At 47.4% G+C, this 20,531-nt stretch overlaps 1 protein-coding gene across 1 annotated transcript in view; it reads right to left on the bottom strand.

Moving 5' to 3' along the window:
* Positions 1 to 5,823: 5,823 nt before the first annotated feature.
* Babam2 (BRISC and BRCA1 A complex member 2) overlaps positions 5,824 to 20,531 on the bottom strand; it is a 430,660-nt gene continuing 415,952 nt past the window's right edge. Inside the window, exon 12 of the mRNA XM_021162018.2 lies at positions 5,824 to 6,206. Coding sequence (XP_021017677.1) covers positions 6,143 to 6,206 — 64 coding nt within the window. The 3' untranslated portion in view covers positions 5,824 to 6,142. The remainder of the gene's footprint in view (positions 6,207 to 20,531) is intronic.

Here is a 20,531-nt window from a genome sequence, read left to right as displayed (position 1 = left end):
CCATTTTTAATGGGGTTATTTGATTTTCTGGAGTCCACCTTCTTGAGTTCTTTATATATATTGGATATTAGTCCCCTATCTGATTTAGGACAGGTAAAGATCCATAGAATCCACTGTGGTCAGTGTGACCTTGGAGCCAGCAAACATGGGTCTGACTCTAGATAGCTTCATGTGGTTTCCAGCCCAGGACCCACCATAGCAAGCCCCTGTAATGGGAGGAACGTCCAAAACAGCTGCCACAATGAGTCACTTAATGGTGTGGAAATAGTGCTCTGAGAAATAGTGTCCGGCAGTTTGTGGCTCTGTGGGCATCACAGCAGAGGACTATGAGAACAAAGATGGCTACATCACTGGTGATGCTATCCTACGGAGCCACCATTTGGTCACTGACTAAAGCCGCTTGTGACAGGGTATGAAGGTTATGCACAGGACCTGTTGTAACACAAGAGGATCAAAGAGTCTCCTTGACTGCGGAAGAGCAGAGCAACAGCTGCGAGCTGTATTGATTCCTTGTGCTACCAGGAAAGGGGAGAGAAGAAAGGGCAGGAAGGGGAGGAAAGAGGGGAGGGCTAGGGAGAGAAAGTGAAGGGAGTGAGTGGCTTTGTGCCTTTGGGTAAGCTATGTAAGATCTTATGTATTTTCATCTGATGCCGCGATGATGGGGATGGATGGAATGGAGGGTGCTAGGAAAGCATTTTAACACGGAGCTACATCCCTGCTCTTCATGTTTCCATTCAAAAAGTGAGGCACACCTGCAATCCTTAGTTGTTCTGAGAATTTTAACTCCATGTACCTCCTAGCACCCGCCCCCATTTCTAGCTGGCACCTCATCCTTCACTCTTTTCAGTTGGCATGGTACTCAGGTATTGAAGGTGATAATTCTTGTTCTCACTGTAAAAGTATCAATGAATTAATATTGATGCTAGAAAGAGCTGTGTGGTATCTCACCATTAGACGATTAGACAACCTGACTTCCCTGTATCAAGCTGCAGAATGAGCCTGTCCTCAGGACCCAAGCAGACTCCTGGGCTGCTTCTATTCTAATCCCATGCAAGAGGCAAACCCAGTGCTGGAATCTGCAGCCGGCAGGAGCTGAAACTGAGTCAGAGGGAGAGCGAATTGGGTTGCTTTGATTGCTTTGCTGTGGGAAAGCAGGGGCCAGGGAAGAAGCGGGTCAGTGGGTTGTGGTTCGTCAGTACAGCCGCAGCCTAGGAGGCATGCTGAGTTAAAGCAAGATCTCTCTGATCTCTCTCTCTGTATGAGAAAGACAGACAGACACACACACACACATACACACCTGCACAGAGAGACAGAGGCAGAGACAGAGAGAGACAGGCAGAGAGAAAGACAGAGAGATGGAGGCGGGGATAAATGAATCACAGGGCCTCCCAGTTCTTCATTTAATGACTTTGCATGAGCAACTGGTTCAGTGAGGTTATTTGCATTTGGAAACTGGCAAGCAGTCCATACTACTCAGGGTCCCTGTGTTTCATTTTCTTTAAGTCACAAGTGAGTAGGCAGACCGAGGTTGGATCTAAGTCTCTCATGCAGAAGCTTACACTGTGCAGTTTATGTCTCAGGCTGTGGGCAGTGGGGCCTTGGAAGTCACGCTGCCAGCAGGGGAACACTGGCTAACTAGAGTCTATTCCTCCTTCTTCCTGGGTGACGAGAGGATGCCTGATCACATCCACATATCAATAAACACACTTTTTGCTGTGATCCCTTTGCTTGGGGAGAGGTGGCCACCCACTGCCTATGCTCCCCTCCTAAGGTCACGCGAGGGTGCAAGTCTGTCAAAGTTCATTCTGAGAACTTATTTATTTATTTACCCACTGAGCAGTGGCTGAGGGGTTACAGGCAGAGGCATGTGTGGTCTTAAAGCAGCCACACTGGAAGGTCGTACCTAGCATGGACTGTGCCTCCTCCATGGCTGTGTGGATGAGAGTTCCCTTCCCATATACCCTCTAGCCCAGAGGTTTGCAACCTGTGGGTCGAGACCCCACTGGGGTGGAACAGACCTTTCCCAGGGGTCATCTAGGACCAGTGGAAAACTCAGGTATTTACATTATGATTCATAACAGTATCAAAATTAGTTATGAAGCAGCCAAGAAAATAATTTTATGGTTGGGGTCACCACAACATGAACTGTACTTTAGCTTTTTTTTTTTTAGGCCCAGCAAAGATGGTGGTAGTTTGGCTTGCCTTAAATTACAAGGGCCAAGTAAGCTGGAGGTGGGATTTACAAGGTAGTAATAATGCGCTCTCCTCTATGGTACTTAGCTTCTTGAAAGCATTTTACAACCATTTACTAATTAGTCCTCAGCTGCACTCTCTGAGCAGGTACAATGCTTGCTGATGGGCAAAGCCACAGACAAATTGTAAAAACATGCAAGGACCCTCAGTGCACGGGGATTAGTCACACAAACTGGTGCCTGAATCCATGCGAAGCGGTGACCTTCAGGTTCTGGTTTTTTCCCCACCAATATTTTTACAAATATGTGGGGGGAGGGAGGGAGATGGAGGGAGAGATAGATTACCACAGCACATGTGTGGCGATCAGAGGACCACTTCCTAGGGCCTGGTTTCAACTCCCACCTTGTTAGGAGGTCAGGCTTTTCTTCTTCTCACCTCTTTGTTAGGTTTGAGATCTTCTGGCCGATCCTGTCCCTGTGTCCCTCTCAGCACAAGAGCGCTGTGATTACAGATGGGGATCATGACACTGAGGTTCTCATATGGGTTTTGAGGACAGAACTCAGGCCACCAGGCTTGTGTGGCAAGTGTTTCTGCTCCCCCACGGCCCCTCACTGCTGAGCCATCTCTCTGGCTCCATTTTCTGTTTTTCATTTCCTGCTAGGAAAATCAGTTCAAACTCCTCCTGAGGTAAGAGAGCTGACCATCTCTATGAACACAATTTCCATCCCTACCATCCCACACATAGTACATTACCCCTTTCCAGGAAAGATATAAAAGAGCCTCACTGTGTTCCCTAGACCCATGGATGTCTGCTGCAGCCTTCAGCTGACCTGCTCCCTGAAGTCAGGAGGCTTGCTAGGTGCTGATGGTGCCTCCAGGGAGGTGGGGGTTGGGAGGGTCATAGGACCATCACTTGAATATCTGGAGGCCACTCCTCCAAACCAGTTGTATGCAATTCTGCCCTAATTGCTTGTGGTCCTGGGGCCTCTGAAAAGGCCTAGAGCAGTGGACCTCCAACCTGAGGGTCTAGACCCTTTTGGGGATCACCTAAGAGCATCAGAAAACACAGATATTCACATTATAATTCATGATAGCAGCAAAATTACAGTTATGAAGTAACAACAAAATAATGTTCTGGTTGGGGTCAGCACAGCATGAGGAACTGTGTTAAAGGTGGCGGCACTATGGTTGGGAACCACTATGTAGAGGCTACAGGAAGGATAAGATTGGGGGAGGGGGTTCTCCTACACAGCCATGAAAGAGTTATGCATGCTGGGTGGGGGCTGCTTTAAGGTCACCCTTTTGCCTGTAACCCCTTGCCACACAAGCCCGATGGCCTAAGTTCAGTCCTCAGAACCCACATGAGAAGCTCAGTCTCACAGTCTGCATCTGTAGTCATGGCACTCCTATGGCAACTGAGATAGGAGACAAAGACAGAACTGGACAGAAGGTCTCAGACCCAGCAATGGAGCAGAAACAAGAGGTGGAGAAAACCACAGGAAGGATTCTGATCTGGGCTCAGCCTGTCTGACAGTAATGATGGGCAATTCATCTGATCTTCTCTGATCTTGTTTCCTCATCCTTGGGGCAGGACTTGACCCTAGCTACTCGCCTACATCCCAGGTCTGCTGTGAAGATACTCTGAGCCCTGTCTGTCTTCTTAGACAGACAGTGTCTGCCTTGCTTAGGTTAATCATCTGCTAGCCTGGGCATGCCAAGCCTAGAGGTTGGCAAGGGCAAGATGGGGACAGCTGGAGATTGTATTGCCACTGTAGGCTGCAGACTGTGTTAGCTGAAGTGCAGGGCTCCACTCTATGTCTAAGCCACCCTATTCTCGACCTGGCAATGCTAGCCAGGCAGGTACCAAAGAATCTTAGCTCCAGCAGCTCTTGACGCAGTTGGCAGTAAAGCCCTCTGCATGCCCTTCCCTGGTTACAGGGGAGCCAGAATAATCCTAGCTACCATGGCAGGGAGCCTCAGGACAGTGGTTCTCACTGTCGGTTGTGACCCTTTCGAGAGTCAAACAACCCTTTCACAGGGATCACCTAAGACTATGGGAAAATACAGATAGTTACATTACGATTCATAACAGTAACAAAATTATAGTTAAGTAGTAGTGAAAAAATTTTATGGTTGGGGAGTCACCACAACATGAGGAACTGCATGATAGGGTCACAGCACTATGAAGGTTAAGAATCATGGCTTTAGGAGGTGGTCTTGGAGTTTAGCACACATCTGCCCTGAAGAGAGGGCACAGCCAAAAGAGACTGCGGCATGAAACACCCAACAGATTCCCTGGGGAGTCCCACTAAACTCTAGATGCCTACACTTGGGTTCCTATGAGTCTGCTAACAGTCCTACAATGGACACAAAAGCAGGAGTTCCTGAAAAGCCCCCTGGGAGATTCTGGTGAGCTGAGGTATGGTCTGGTCTAGCCCCAAAGGACAGGACTGACTTGAGTCATGCAGCCAGTCGATGGCAGAGTGGGACATGGACACAGGACTCCTCTGTCCTGGGAATTCCCAAGGGCAGTGAGCCAAGAACCCCTGTTTGAAGATGGGTAGCTCCCCAGTTGACAGCCCAGCTGGCACATCTGTTCCAGGTCCTCCTTAGCCTCTTAAGAGCATCCTTGTTGCTGGGGGTCAGATATGTACCTCTCACTGGTGCAACAAGGGTCTAGAATGCCTTCCTTTCTGGGTTCATGTGGTAAAACTTGGCTCTAAGAACCTCCATGGGAACAAGGGAACAAGTGAGAGGCCCAACAGGACTGTGTGTACTCTGTAGGAGGAACCTCAATTTCACAAAGCAGAAGAGGAAGTCCAGGCCAACCACTCAACTCTTGGTTCTCTTGCTTTTAAGGATGCTTTGTGTACTTTAAGTTGCCTTCAGGATACGAGCATGCTACACTGTAGTGTGTGTAGGTCTTGTCAAGTGGTCAAGCTGACTGCAGCCTGCTGGTGTGAAGGCTGGGAGGCTGTGGACTGCTGGGAAGGGCCTAGCTGACCCTTTCCACACTGCTCCTGCTCTGCTTCCAGTCACTAGATTGTCCTGGGCACATTCTTCCCTCTATACACCGATGGGAGTGGTAAAGGATGGCTAGGGGAGAAACTTGGCAGCTTCTAAATGGTCTTGCTACGTAACCCAGACTAGCTGCAAACTTGTGATCCCCCACTCCATCCTGGCATGTACCATATACCTGGCTCCCCAGCTCTGACCCTGCTCCACCGCAGAGTTGCCAGGTCTGAGGTGAGATGTCACACACATACCAGTGACGGCTCTTGACCCCTACCCTTTGTCTCCCATGAATAACCTACAGGGCCAGAATAGCCCAAGGAGCTCCCATGAGCTGAGGAGAAGAGGGAAAGGCACAGTCCACACAGGAGCCATGGCTGCACAGTGCTGGGACCCAAGGATTTCCGAGCACTGGCTCTGGGCCTGGGGAGCGGGCAACTGAGCCCTGCAGGTTCAGAATCACTGGGTCACCTCTTCTCCAGTGGAAGACTTCCTCAACTGGGAGTATGAATGTTGGGGTACAAATTATACACACACACTTAACACTAACAGTTTCAGAGGGTGGGGAGAAGCCAAGGGTGTTCAATGGAACTTTAAAGAAGCCTTCAGGACAAAGACTTGAAAGAAGGGTGTGTGCATTCATGACATTTTATTTTCCCTGGAAAAGTTCTCCATCGTAAAGCAGTTTATTTCTTTCAGCTAAGAAATCTAAGGAGGGAGGAGGAGCGACCAGCAGTGAGGTGCTAGGATTCAGGGTAGGACCAGCCAGCTCGGCTTTGGGCTCCAGCAGAGCAGGGCTGTGTGGGGCAGGCAGAGCTGCTGTGGGAGCCAAGGGCTGCCATGAAGACATTCCGAGCAGTTTCCAGCAAGCAGCCCGAGCGCTGACACGCATGTGGACTGAGCAGTCTGGTTGGCTGCCTCTCAGCATTGGTGTTTCCTAGAGCTTTCCATTGGCAAATGCGGCCTCCTGGAACTGAGGGACAAAGGTTTTGAAATAAGCCCTGGTGGGAAAGAGGGGAGAAAGAACTGTGGTTAGCATAAACAGCTTGAACAAAAAAATGCAACTCAGAGCTTTCCCCCTAACTCAGAACAGTTGTTATTTATTGTTCATGCAAGCTGGGTTGGGCTCTCCTCCTCAGAGGCGAAGCCCTCTGGACTGTTTGACGGGAACTACATGCAGTTCACTACTGCACTACCTCTCATAGGTGTCGAAAGAGCCTATGCTGGCCTTCTGCCTGCCACATTTACTAGACACTCGCCCTTAGAACCATCTGTCCATTCCTAGGAGAAGACTGGGCTTGAGACAAGCTACGGGACAGAGAGAGACCATATTGATTCCTATGAAGATATCATCAGGGTTATACCCTCCTAAGTTAGATCTATGAGTTCGTAAACATAAAGATCTAATAAGGATTCCTAAATGAGTTATGCTCTGTATTTATTTCTACTCACATGTAGTCTAGCTTCCTGGCTGGGCTTTGGGAGACCTTGTAAAGATAGGTGGAAGCTGGGACAAAACATTCAGCCTTCTGGATACCTGATGCTTTTCTATTTAGACAAGTGTTACTCTTTAGCCAAACTAGCCTGGCCCTTACTCTATAGCTGAAGCAAGCCTAGAATTCACTAGGTACCCCAGCTGGCCTCTTAACTCCCAGAAATCCTCCTGTCTCAAGTGCTGGGATTATAGATGTGAGCCACCACATTGACCCAGACACCTGGCTCTCTACTCTGCAGAGACAAAGCCACATTCCACATTAGGAGATGGAATGTGCTGAGCCTACTTTGTGCCAGACACTGCTGGGATGACCCAGATGTGGGACTACTCACATAGGAGAGATCTCAGTTTAGAGGAGAAGGCAGATATAAAATCTTTACTTAAAAAGGAGGTGTGTGGTAGGTACAGCTTGGTGGCACTGTGGACCCTATCAGGCAGTCATTGAAAGATGGGTGGGTTTAACTGACAGAAGATATGGCAGGAGCAGAAGCCTATTGGAAAGGGGGAATTGTGTATGTGTAAGGAAATGGACCTTTCATTATGCAGGCTGGCCTCTTAATTCCTGACTGACACCTACATAATCTCTGTCATCCTTGGGCATTTAGTGGTAGCTCACTCAGTAATCTCACTTTCCCAGAACAGTGACAAGAACTAGAAGTCCCCAAGAACTGCCAATATCCACACAAACTATCTTATTAAAGATCTGGGTGCCAGGTTCCAGCTCTTAGGAGGTGAGAAGTGCCCAGTTAGGAGATGAGGCACTGACTGAGAGGCAGGAAGTGCATCTGCCTGATTACTGAAATCACTAACAGCAGACCCACCTGAAAGCACTGAGAGCCGCTCAGGAGTCACCTCCACCACAGGACCTACGATGGGGCACGAGCACCCCTCTACCCAACAGGCCCCGGCTGGTCATCTCTAGACCAAAGTGAGTACAGTTAATGATGATGCACGGCTCTCCTCCACCAAGTCCATTGAAATCCCTTCTAATTAGGCTACTATGAATGTCTGGGCTTCTCAGTCCTGGTACCCCCATAGCATCTCTGTAGCATTTAGAAGCTAGTGTCTCTCACTGGAAACACTCTCTCTCTCTTTCTCTCTCTCCCCTCCCCCTTTTCTCCATCTCCCCATCATAATTCTGTGACTTTAAGTATCTTAGCTCTACTGTTAGCTCTACTGCCCCCCTCTCTCCCAGATACAACTTTTCTTGGAACTTGTCTCTCCCTGCTCTCCACTCTACTCATGCAGAATACGGTCAAGTTCATGGTTGTCTGAAGGCTTGCATCACTTTCAGTACTCTCCAGTCTGGTTCCCACCCTCTTGCCCCTCCCAGAATTCCAGTCCCACAGTCCCAACCACCTGCAGAACATTCTGACCTAGAAGACACTCTGGCCAATGTGCACTTCTCTAACAGAGCCTTTAGCTTCCAAGTCTCCCTAGATCCTTGCTGGGAATCCACCGCCGAGATTCTCCTCTTCTTTGTTCTTGGTGACACTCCTGTTCTAATTTTGCTACCCTTCAACAAAATCCTTGCAGAAGCCTGCTTCCCTGAGGACACAAGCCAGCCATGCCTTTCCGTTGACAGTCTCTGTCTCCAAGACCTGACCAGGATCTTAGTGTTCCTCCAACGCTCTTCCTGACTCCCAGGATGGTTCTCACTATCTGCCTTCTACTCACTTTGTTTGTTTTGTTTTTTAAACAAATATACTCTTTAATATTTTTGAGGTATGCATTCCTTTGAGAAGTAAACAAAGGACACTCTCAGAAAAACTGCAAGCAGACCTTCCATTCCTAGTACATACATCTTATGCTACAGACTCCTCTAAGCCCACCCATAGTTAGTGTACAAGTCCCAAGCCTGTGTATCTGCCTCTCCTCCATCATGTGACTACGTCCTCTTTCTAGCAGCACCATTTTCACCTTCACTTCCATTTAGGTTAGATGGAATGCTTTCCACATTGCTAAGCCATCAGAGGATTCTCATCTGCCCATAGTCAGTCCCTGTGCTTCCAGGACATTTGAATATTCACACATCCTCCCTGTCAGGTCACATTGATGGCCCCTGTAAAATGGGGCTTACTGGCTTAGCCCTGGTTCAACATGCAGTCCACGGTGGCTTCAATGAACATAGCTCATGGTAGCCACTGGTTGGCAGGGTTAGTTTAAGCCCATGCATTTCAAACTGTTAAAGTATGTGGGTGAGAGACTAATACTCTACCAGTAAATGTAGTGTTTAGGTAGTGACAGAGAAAACTAGCCATTATTAAATTTTAAACTGTGCCAGTGAAGAGAGAGAAAGATAGAGTAGTACCTCCCATCCATTCCTGACCGACACAGCCTCACAGTGCCTACATCACTGTCACCTTGACTTTAAAGCACTTGTGCACAGCTGCACCAGACCAAACACTCTTCATACATAAGAAAGAGCTGATGAGACTGTGTCCTGACCTGGAACACAGCTGGATGAACCAAGAGAAGCCCCAATGTGAGGTTCACAAAGGACAGAGTGTGGCAACTGTGGCTGCAAGCCACATGTTCCAGTGGCTTCTATTTTCCCAACAGTCTAGATGTGTAGCTTGGGAAAGCTGACTCCCTTAATCTGAGGATCAGAGTGGGTAGGCTGCTGTCAGCGCCTGTAGCCCTTACTTCAAGGTCACTGTGGTCAGGGTCACTCTGGCTGTTTCTAGGCTACATATAGCAGGATCCCAACACACCAGGTTAAGTAGACGGTGAAGGCTGCAAGGATTGGCTCCAGGCATTAGCCTGAGCCTGGCAGCCATAGTTCGAGTGAGTCCCCTGTCATCCCTCCCAGGACCAGAGTCTCATAGGGTCTGGAGCTATAGCCCTTAGTTCAGCGTTTTTTGGGAACACTTGTGGGGAAGGGGCTGCAAGGTCCTTATACAAAGGGTCTTGGCAACAGGGAGCATGATTGATAGGCAGGCTCTTCCTTTGCGGAAAATTTGCAGAAAGTTTCCTGTGTTTCCCGGGCTTTCCCTGCCAGGGCAAACTGTGCCTCCATGAGGGAAGTGTGGCGAGGGCTATTTAAAGGCATGATGCTACCAGCTGTTTGCAGAGATCGCTTCTCAGCTTGGCTCCTCATTAAGTCAGTTAAGGGAGGGGAAGCAGGCACAGGAAGGGGAAAATGACAACTGGCGCCCACCCATTTATAGATGGTTTTAGAGCCCTGTTTTCAATTATTTACTTTTTATCAGAGAAAACGAGGAGCTGCCCCGGGCACAGCATGCTAATGGCACTAGGTATCTACATCTGTTACCAAAGGCAAAGTGTCCAGAAAGCTTCCCAAGTGTGTGATGTGGTGGGGAAGGCTCCTTGCCTTAGCATTAACTGGCCAGGGGTGGGTGTGGTGGCAGGAGACAGATGCCTGGAGTCAGCCAAGTCCCTCACTCCACTCAGGCTAGAAGTTTTAGTTTTAGAACAGTTCAGACTCTATTATGTTTCAGGGTGGAATAAGGCTCTGATACTCTCATCCTTTTGGTAGGTCTAATTGATGTCCTATTGCTTGAGGTTTCAAAAAACCCAGCACAGTCCAAGAATCTCCAGAAAACAAATTGTAGCAAAGGGATCCCAGGCTGTGATGAGGTCAGTTCTGTGTACAGCAGGGCGAGGGGCAGGAGATGCAGTGCTTATTAGCAGCTCTCTTTCTCTTGCCCTGGACCCAGGGCTGACAGTCTCCTCTCTGGATTGAGGCTCTCTCTTCTACACAGCTGAGAGCTTGGCCTGCCGCTGACTGTGGGTAACAGGTCATGTAGAGTAGGCTCTGAAGTAGTGAGATCTCAGCTTCAGGCCTGTTCACGTGCCTTTACTAGCTGGATCCCTTGGGCACGTGACATTAATTTGGTTTCTTCATCTATAATATGGGAACAACTATAGCTTCCTTAAAAGGTTCTTAAATGGGATGGCCCAATTAAGCTCTTGACATAATAACCAACCTAATAGATGATCAATGCTGCCAACTGTTAACATGGGGACTAAGCTGGGTCTAAGCATTGGGCAGAGAGGTTCAGAGTTTTTGTAAACAGCCATAAACATCGTGAGTCTCTGTGGACGAGGGATGCCTTGTACAGGGAGACAGGTCTGCGAGTCTGTGTCCTTAGTTCATCCTCTTCCTGTGGCTTCTTGACTGACTCCTCCTTCCTCAAACATCCCATACAGAGCTATCAGCTGGAGCAGTGAGATGGCTACTTTTACACTGGACATGCAGCCAATGTCCTGGGGACAGGATACATCCTCTGAAATTCAGTCCTGGTCTGCTTGGTGGCATACTGGTGGCATCTAAGGGTGAGCTCTGCAGCCAAAGCTACCCGAGGCCCTCATTCATCTTCTTCCAAACCTGCTGGGTTTGCTCCTTGGGTACAAATTTTTGGTCAGGAAGGAGGTCACAGCTGTTGACTAGGAAAGGGCTTAAAAGTCATATGACGAGCTGCCCAAGACAAGGGCAGAATTATTTGGTGTGGTCCTCAGACAGATCTTTTTATTTTGCAAAAGCCTAAATATTTGCCTTCTTCCAAAACAAAACTTGAATTAAGAAGTGCTTTTCTCTGGGCAACTGAAAGATGAGATAGACCTGTGATGTTCGAGCCAGGCCAGTGTGGTGGTGGGGTGGGCTAGGGTGGGCTGGGAGAAGTGGTTCAGAGGCTTGACCCTCACTGTCAGAAGATCTACAACATATAAATCAAGCCAGAGGTCATTTATGAAAATAGAGGCAAGTTCCAAACACCTAATAGTTCTCCCTGCCTTTTCCAGCTCCATTCTGCAGCTGTGACTTCAACTGGCACATGGTTTTCATCAGTCACATGAAAACCGATTGTGGTATGAAAATCAAAGCAGTCCTGTAAACACTGTAAGGCAAGTCCTGCTAATCATGCCTTGTGGTCTTTGGTCTTGCCTTGTCCTCACTGTCCTGGACTGCCATGTAAATACGGACTCATTCTGGGTTCTCACCTCGTGTCAAAAGGCCAGGCTTACAATAGATCTAAAAAAAACCAAAAAACCAAAAACAAAAAACCTTGCTTTCATTTTGATGTCCTTCCCTGCAAACCTTCCAAAGTCCAGGTAGCAACTGCCCATCTAACTGTGCACCATGGTGGATCAGTGACCGCCAGTGGGAGTCTGTTTGACTGTTGTGCCCTGGGTGATGGTAGCTTGGCTCTCTGGTATGGGGTTTAAGAACAAACAAGTGTTTTTGTAATGGTTCATATGGAGTCTTGCTACACATGGCATTCCTTGAGCAGCTCTGGTTTGTTTCTGGGATGTGAGGGGTGGTGTCCAAGCTTATAAAATGAGGAATTAGCACACTGAACATACAAAGTCTTGATATTAAGCTGAGAACACAATGTCACATGCTAATGGCTTCATACACAGGCCCAATCTTCCTTAGGCTGAATCCCCCAGCACTCTGCTCACCGGTCTCAGGCCAATGTGGTTTGACTTGGCTGAGGGTGTTTAGACTTGTGTCCTGACTGTGTGTTAGGCAGTGTGCTGCCTCACCTATGAGAAGGCTAAGGTTGTGACCTCAGTATTGCTAAACTCAATCAAAAGCTGTTGCAGAAGGGCTTCAGAAACCAGTTCTACACATGCAGGTATTGGATGAACCACAGGGTATCTAAAATTTCTAAAGTGCTCAGGGTTACCTAGCAGTTTGCTGCCCTTCTGAAGCCCTCTATGAGGTCTTCTGGAGCCTGGCCAATTCCTTTGGGGCTAGGGCAGCTTGTAGTCAGTTACTGCAATTGTTGGGGGCAGTGTCTCTTGCATCCTGGAGAGTGAATACTCAAGTGCAGTGTGCACAGTGGCATTCACAGTGGTAGAAGAGAGGGGAAATGAAAGCACTATTCCTTTTGGTAGAGCCAGGGATCTATAGGGGAAGAAGAGATAGGATAGCTTGATTTGGTGGCTCTCCCCCTCCCAAATAGTGTTTTAGCTGAACGCTCTTTTCTTCATTCACTAAAACTTTTAATAGAACACCTAGCTAGCTACTAGTGAATTTCAAGAGCTGCTCATGGTCAGTTCTCACTGCCCCTGCATTTGTTTTGCATATGCTCAGATGGCCCAACATCTTGCACTGTGTCTAGAGATACTGACTGGTACCTTAGGACCTGTCCTGGAGTGCCTCTCAGAATTATGGCTGTGCTAACAAGGCACAGGAGAGATGAACCTGACCGTCTTGCCTGCCCATTTGGTTTTCTAACACTTAGTGAACCTTAATGGAAGCTGGGGATATTTTACTTGTCTGAAAGGACAGAAGAAAAGGAACTCCAAGAAAGGCATATGCAGTCTGTCCATGTGACCCTGGAGGCACCATAAATGTTCCATAAATAAATAGTCCCAGGAGAACAAGAGTACCTACAAACTTTTTTCACCATAGATGTCATCTGGAAGCTCTGTTGCCCAGTGCTATAAAATGGGGCACCTTTGATCCAAACACAATGGATGGATGGACTGTGGCTGGGGATGTTCCAGAGATTCTAGCTCTGTTTCTTACTGGCTGTGTGACCTTGGATAAGCACCTTACCTCTCTGGGCCCTAGAAGCCTCATGTGTAAAATGAAGGTATGGTTTCTAAGGTGACTGTTGGTCAAATATATTATTATCAGTCATTGTTTGCTATTATTATCACTTTGGTGTCAACCCAACCATGTTAGTCATAGGCAGTTTCTCAAATGGGAAGCAGTCATTTAATAATGACTTCTCCCTGTGCTTTGCTAGAGGGGTTCCCTCCAAAGTCTTAATAACCATTATCAGAGGTACTGCATATGTCTGAGGCTTCTCTACTGCTCCCCTGTATCTACAGATCTGACCTAGGATCATAAGGAATGATGGACAGTCTCCATCCTGGCTACCTTCCTCCCATCCTTCAAGTGAATAGACACACACTTAGAGAACATGTGGTCTAGGCATGGCTGGTTCCTGCAGGGGTAAAGCAATTCATGTAAGCAGGACCTTGGCCCTCATAGAACACATAAACATTTGACTCCCAGATCAGACAGCTGCATGCTGGCCCTAGAAGGGAGCTGGGTGCTTTGCTTTTAGTTATGGGTCAAGCCCTCCTTGGCTCACTCATTACTGCCAGTGAAAAACTTTCTTTTTTGCTCATACCTATGCCTGGGCATTATGCAGCAGGCCAGATGTCTAGCATCTTCAATAATAATAATAATAATAATAATTTGCATTTATCCAAGGCCTTTCATTGGGGATCTTAAAGTATATCACAAACAATAATTAATTTCATTTGCAAGTCTGGGAGCCAGCTAGGTAGAAGCCCCTTTATTTTGTAGGTATAGAATACTTTCCTACGCCCTGAAGCATGTTGGGAGGATTTTCTGCGTCTTGGAAATCCAACCTCATCTCTCTTGAGGCCTGGGTTAGGATCAGGCCCTGCAATGGAGTTTCCCATGTCAAACATCCCCTAGCTATCTGATTTGGATAACTGCTGAGCACCAATTTGGTGCTGGAGAAACGAAGGGTTAGGAGTGACCTTAGCAGGTTGTCTGAAGCAGGGCTTGCTCTAATCTAATAGTACTTGTAAGGGGTGGGTAACACTCTTGGGTGCCTTTCAGAATGCAGGGCTCAATACTCGCAGAGAAGTTGTCCATTTTTGTGGCACACAGTGGTTGAATAGCTGGAGGCTGCCTATTTGAGCTGGGTCCTGCTTTCTTGTGTGTTACAGGGAGAGAGAGTTTCCTGGGTGTTTCTGGCTTTAGTACTGTGGTCTGCCAAGCTTTAGATAAAGTTCTTTAAACTACTTTGCCCCATCTGTGGGAGCAACTCTAGTTTGTTTTCTGGGCTTATCTTGGGGCTAGGGTGGGGTTGGGGTGCTGCATAATCTCAGTGGCAAAGAAATACCTGACTGGATGCTTTGGCACTGGAGACTGACCCAAAGGCTTAATACACACTAAGCAAGAGTTCTCCCACTGAATTACACTCCATCCATGCTTGTATTCTTCTTCAGGCTTTTAAATTTTATTTCACTATTTTATGTGCATGGGTGTCTTGCTGTTTTATGTCTATTTTATGTCTGTGTCCTACATGCATGCCTGATGGTATACGGAATACAAACAGAAGATGGCATTGGGTCTCCTAGAACTGGAGTTACAGATGGCTGTAAGATGTCATGTGGGTTCTGAGAATCCAACCTGGATCATCTGGAAGAGTGGCCAGTGCTCTTAACTGCTGAGTCATCTCTCCAGCCCTCCTTGAAATTTTTGAGACAGGGTCTCATGTCCATCTTCTGTTCCAACTTTACAGGATTCCTATAGTCTGGTCTAGAACCAGAGGATCTGTCTGGCCTTGGTTTTTGTCTGGGTCATTGTTGGGAGAAGACTGGATGTTAGAGCTTCCTGGTTACTCAAAGGCAAGGAGCACATTCTACAACTGTGCTGCCCAGCTGTGAGGGGAAAACTGTGAGCTTTAGAAGTAGAACTAAATTTAAATACAGACTCATCACTTGCTCCCCATGTTTTTGGGGAAGTCCTCGGGTCTCCATCTGTTTTTCTGCTTGGGGTGTTAAGAGCACAATGTTGGGCATTGGAAGAATTGAGGCCACCTTGGTTTTCTTTCTGCCCCACCCTACTCTTACCAGAATATCTACCTCCTCCCACCGCCTCTCTCTTCTTTCTCTATGTCTGTATATTTATGTAGATGCATGTGAACATGTGTCTGAAGACTAGAGGTTACCTTCCTTAGAAGCTGTCCACCTTGTTTTTGGAGACAGGGTCTCCCACTGGTACCTAAGGCTTATTCTCAGGTTCCAGTTTCTGGCTAGTGAATCCCAGGGATCCCGTCTCTCCCTCACCAGCCCTGGGACTATGAGTGTGCATCATCAGGCTTGGTTTTCTACATGTGTGCCAAGCCTCAGACTCAGATCTTCATGCTTGTGTGGCAAGCACTTTACCAACTGAGTCACTGTCCTCCTTGAACACCTTCCAGAGAGATCTGGACTCACTGGTGCCACCTGGCACCATATAACTTTCCAGTGTCTGTTAGTTAAGTGAATGAACTAACTTGGCACTTGGTATTTTGCAATTTATAATGTGCTTTTAAAAATAACTTCATTGTGATCCAAATAGCAGTATGTACAGGATAGAGCCTGTTATTCTACTCCACAATAAGTGGATCTTGTTACCCATTCCACAATATCCACAAACAAACGGGCTTACAGTAAGGCAGGAACTAGCTCAGTGTCAGACAGGAACATGTATGCAACCCAGTGCCCTGCCAATAGTACTAGCTTGGGAGGGCCTTTGGTGCCTTTTGAGGCCACTGAAGCTTAGACATGGAAGAGGAAGAATGAAGTCTGATGTGTACCACATTCTACACAATGGGACCCTTGGAGTGCTGTCTCAATCCTGTGTTCAGCCACCACAACACACTTCAACAACATCAGAAGCCTGGTGAATGGAAGCTGCACACTTAGAAAACCAGGACCATTTGTTATTCTCAAGCCTTGGGTATGGTTGCATGGCCAGTTCCATATTGACTTCATCTTCCTGCCTCCCATGGGGTGAATGGTGATCTGCATGTCTGCCCTTCATCTTTCCACTCCACCAAGACAGATGTGATATATCCATAGGACACAATTGTTCCTTAGCAGGGTGCTCTACACATTTTAGGGGCTCAAGACAATGATGAATGACATTCCCTCTCCTCCCATAGTCTTTTCAAATTGAGAACAAGGACAGGAAATTGATATGAAGGATTCAGGTACCCGGCCTCTCTTTCTTCCTTCTTCACTAGACTCTAAACTCTGGGAGCCAAAGTCAGATGCAGGCTGAGACATGGAAGATGGAAATCTTTAAAAATGTGTTCACATGCCTGGCCCACTATAATTCCCAGTTTGAACTGAGGAGTGGCATCAGATCTGACTACACATAATATCCATGGGAGCGTGTCACAGCCTTCAGCAAACGGTTCTGACAGTACACAGTGTGAGGGTAGGTGGTGTCCCAGTGGAATGCCACCCCTGTACCTACTGTGCAGCATGTGACCCGATCGCTGCCTTGGGAATGGGGTCAGTTTCCTCGTGAATGGCCCACCTAACTCTGGGCCTCTGAACCACTTCTTGGTGCTGTTAGTGTATTGCCTTTGAGATAGCACATCATGTGTGCGCTTCAAGCTGAGCTAGTTTTAGGCCAGAAGTTGGCAAGGATGGGCCAACAGCAGCACCTGAACTAATGAAGCCTAAACAAGAGAACCATGTCTCTGCTCTCAGCTACAGAGCACCCAACCTCCATCTCTGAGCCATGTTCTTGTTGCTTAGGGGGTTGGGGACAGGTGTGGAAGGGTGTTACTGAGACTAATCTTGCTTGTTATGATCTCAAAGGCAAGGCGACATACTAGGCAGCAAGGATCACATTACAGGACTCTGTGGGCACACCGGGCGAGTGTCAGCAACCACTATTGCATCTGGGAGTCCAGCAACTGCTGTGGCAGGGCAACACAGTGCCCAGCCTGTGCTCATCTTGCTAAGCTGTGTGTTCATTCAGAGTCAGGGGAGCAGAGAAAAGAGATAGCTTTGTTCCAAGCTACTAGTGAAACTATCAACCTAAAGGGGGCAGAGGCAGCCTTTCCTAGTCTGCACAAGCTTTCCTGCAGACCAAGTTTGCAGTTTTGGTCAGTAAAGAGCTTGTATAGAACAGAAGCTCGGAAAGTAAATTCATTGGGAAGTAAATTCTATAAATGACACCCTTGTTTGCATTGGCTTTGAGTACAAAAGGTTAAAAAAAAAAAGGTGCTTCCTAGCTCCCACGTTAGAGGTCCTTTAGGAGCCTCACTTGTTTTCCCCCTAGCTCACATTTTAGGGGTCCCTTAGGAGCCCTTCCTGGTTTCTTACCAGAGCTTACCAATCACTTCAGCACTTTTGGCCTTCTTCCCCATCCCACTGCTCAGACTGGGAGAGAAGGCAAATCCAGACAGAGCAGGGGTGGGAGAGGGTTGGGCATCTGGGTTCTTGAAGACAGCATGTGGTTCCCTTACCCACTGTGTTTACCAAGCAGATGAGTCAGTATTCAAATCAGCATTCCCTTCCATGTGGGTACACATGGGTGTCCCACCTTGAACCAAGCCACTGAAGACAATCAGTCCCATGCAGCAAGGAGGGTGTTGGTCCCCCACCCCCATCTAAATCTGGTAGACACCATGTGTGTCAGAGCCACCAGACCAATGAACAAACACAGACATACAGAAAAAAAAGAAACCCTGTAAAAACAAAGGAGAATAAGCTCCCCACCCTTTATGCACTTCACAGAGCATGTTTTGTAGTGCCAACTATGGGGAGGAGAGACCTATTTCCTAGTCAGCTCCTTAGTGGCTACTTTAGGGACCAGAGTCCTTGTTAGAACTCAGAGCACCTCCAGTTTAAAGGTCAACACATATTCTGTAAAGAGTCAGACATTAGATATTTTCAGCTTGTAGGTCAAATCTCTGTCACAATAACTTGTATCTGCTCTGAACTGATCATGGCTGTAGACAAGGTGTAAATGAACAGGGGTAGCTATGTTCTAATAAAACTTTATTCATAAAAACAGGTGCTGGTAGTGCAGGTCTCTGACTGTTCACTGATCCCTTATCTAGTCTGCACCTTTCTGTGTAGAGTTGAATTCCCTCAGGGAATTATGCTGCTGTCCAAGACTGAATTTGCAAGGCTTTATGGTGGGAACAGGGCAGGCCCAAGAGCCAACAGAGTTGAAGGAAAGATGGCTACTTGGATAATTGGAGATTTTAAATAAGACTTTCACCCTACAAGAAGGGACTAATAATTGGACGGAAAATCACAGGTTAAACAGCTCTGTTTGGGTCCAATCTGCCTAAGATGGGATATACAGCTCAGCTCGCACTGATGGAAGAAGGGGTTATGGCTTTCCTAGTGTATGCTGCTCGTGGTCACTAATCAGCGAGACTCAGACACAGTCTAAGAGTGTCTCAGGAGAAGGGCTGCGGAAAGAAGCCAAAAGGAACTGGAAAGCCACTGCACTTGTCTGTGGACAATAGGAGAAGAAAGCAGCAAATTCATTTTTTCCAGTCAGCAGTTTGTCTAATTGCACAGAAATGGTCAGGGAGGACAAGCCCTCTTGTCCGGCTGAGAACAGGTTGTTTTGGCTGTCAAGCATTTTCAAAACAAGTTTTCTTGGTCTCCTGACAGGCTGAGGCAAGAACAAGAAAATGAAGAAAGGAAGATCCCATGATCAAGCTCGCGGTTCACGTGGGCCGTCTCTGCCTGAACAGTCAAGTGTGCTTTCAGAACGTCCAGATAAAACTGGTCTTAGGGCTAATATCACCTTGCCAGTGACACTATTTAATAAAGTGATTCGTTTAAGAACTCTCTGGCAGCTGGATAATCATTCTAGTCTGGGAGGAATAAGAGGTCAAAGTCACTCTTAAGCACAAGGGTACGATTCTGCTCAAACCTAAACCTGCTTTGCTTTAATTCTCACCTCAGGTTACACAGAATCTTCCTGAAACTGATGTTAAAACTATCTTCTTTAAGGTGGATTTTTCCATTGCAACCACAGAACACTTGGTCAGGGTGGGGCAGAGAATGTAGCAAGGAAGTGTGCACCAGGCAGGCTAGGATCAGCCTGGTCTCAGGAAATCCACCATTCCCAGCAGCATGGTCTGTTAGGGCTTAACAACTGCCTTCAAGAGAGGGATCCAAATATATAGCTAAGCATGGTGTCTCAAAGGAGGGAGCACCAGCCCTAGGGAGGGCTTATCCTGCAACCCAAAGAAACTATTCAGAAACAAGAGTGCCTGGAATTCTCGGATCCCCTGAATAATCACTAAGGGCCCAAAGCAGAAGACAGAAGAGATTCGGAATTGGGGCAGAGCGCCTCCTTCTGAACTGCCTTCCCTACAATCTCAGATTCTTGGTGCAGTGACCAGCCAGTCCATTAGCATCCCACATGGGGGATGGGGGTTGCTCTCTCAAATTCAGGAGGAACCCTGTAGAGGAGGCACTCACTGACTCTGAGGCTGGCTCTTATTCAGTGAGATAAGTTACTAGGCCTCTGAGGCCTGTTCTACCAACTGTCTGCAAGAATGTTCTGAAAAGAAAAATCCTCTATGGGACTTTGAAGCCAGAGGCAGGCAGGTCTGAGCTGTGTTGTATTTAGGGACACTGAGAGCTGGGAGGGATGTGCAGATCAGCAGATGACATTCCTCCTGCCTCGCCCACTCCCACTCCCACTCCCACACAGTGGGGACTATCTGCACTGCTGGCTCTGCCCGAGGTCCTCTAGCTAGAGCTTTTAATACCTGAGAGACAAGGAGAGTCGTTCCTACTTTTAGATATGCAGGTTGCTCTGGCTAAGGACCTGGCTTGGATTGCCCTTCAGCACAGGAAGCCCTACTATGTTCAAGCTTTAGATAAACAGCATTTGACATTTGAGTGTCAATATGTCTTGCAAGGGGGATACTTTTATGAACTTATTTGTTACTTAACAAAACTTTACTGTTTTTGTCATAAATGACACTGTATCTAGCAACTCTATTTTCATGTGTGTGCATGTCCATGTGAGTGTGTACATAGTGTGTGTGTACATGTGAGTGTGTACATATATGGATGTTCATGTGTATGGGTATGGTATATAAAGGGACTAGAAGACAACCTTGGGTGTCATTCCTTAGGTGACGTACCCCTCCTCCCCCACTTTGAGAAGGGGTTTCTCAATGGCCTGGAACTTATCAAGGAGATAGGTTGGCCAGCCAGCACATCACAGGGATCTATTTATTTCTGCCTCTCCTGTGCTACAATCGTGTGCCACTCCATCTGGCTCTCTCTCTCTCTCTCTCTCTCTCTCTCTCTCTCTCTCTCTCTCTCT

The sequence above is a fragment of the Mus caroli genome, chromosome 5 (genome assembly GCF_900094665.2).
Source record: "Mus caroli chromosome 5, CAROLI_EIJ_v1.1, whole genome shotgun sequence".
Classification (NCBI taxonomy): domain Eukaryota; kingdom Metazoa; phylum Chordata; class Mammalia; order Rodentia; family Muridae; genus Mus; species Mus caroli.
Note: the sequence above shows the minus strand (reverse complement) of the source record. Positions and strands in the feature narration are given on the sequence as shown.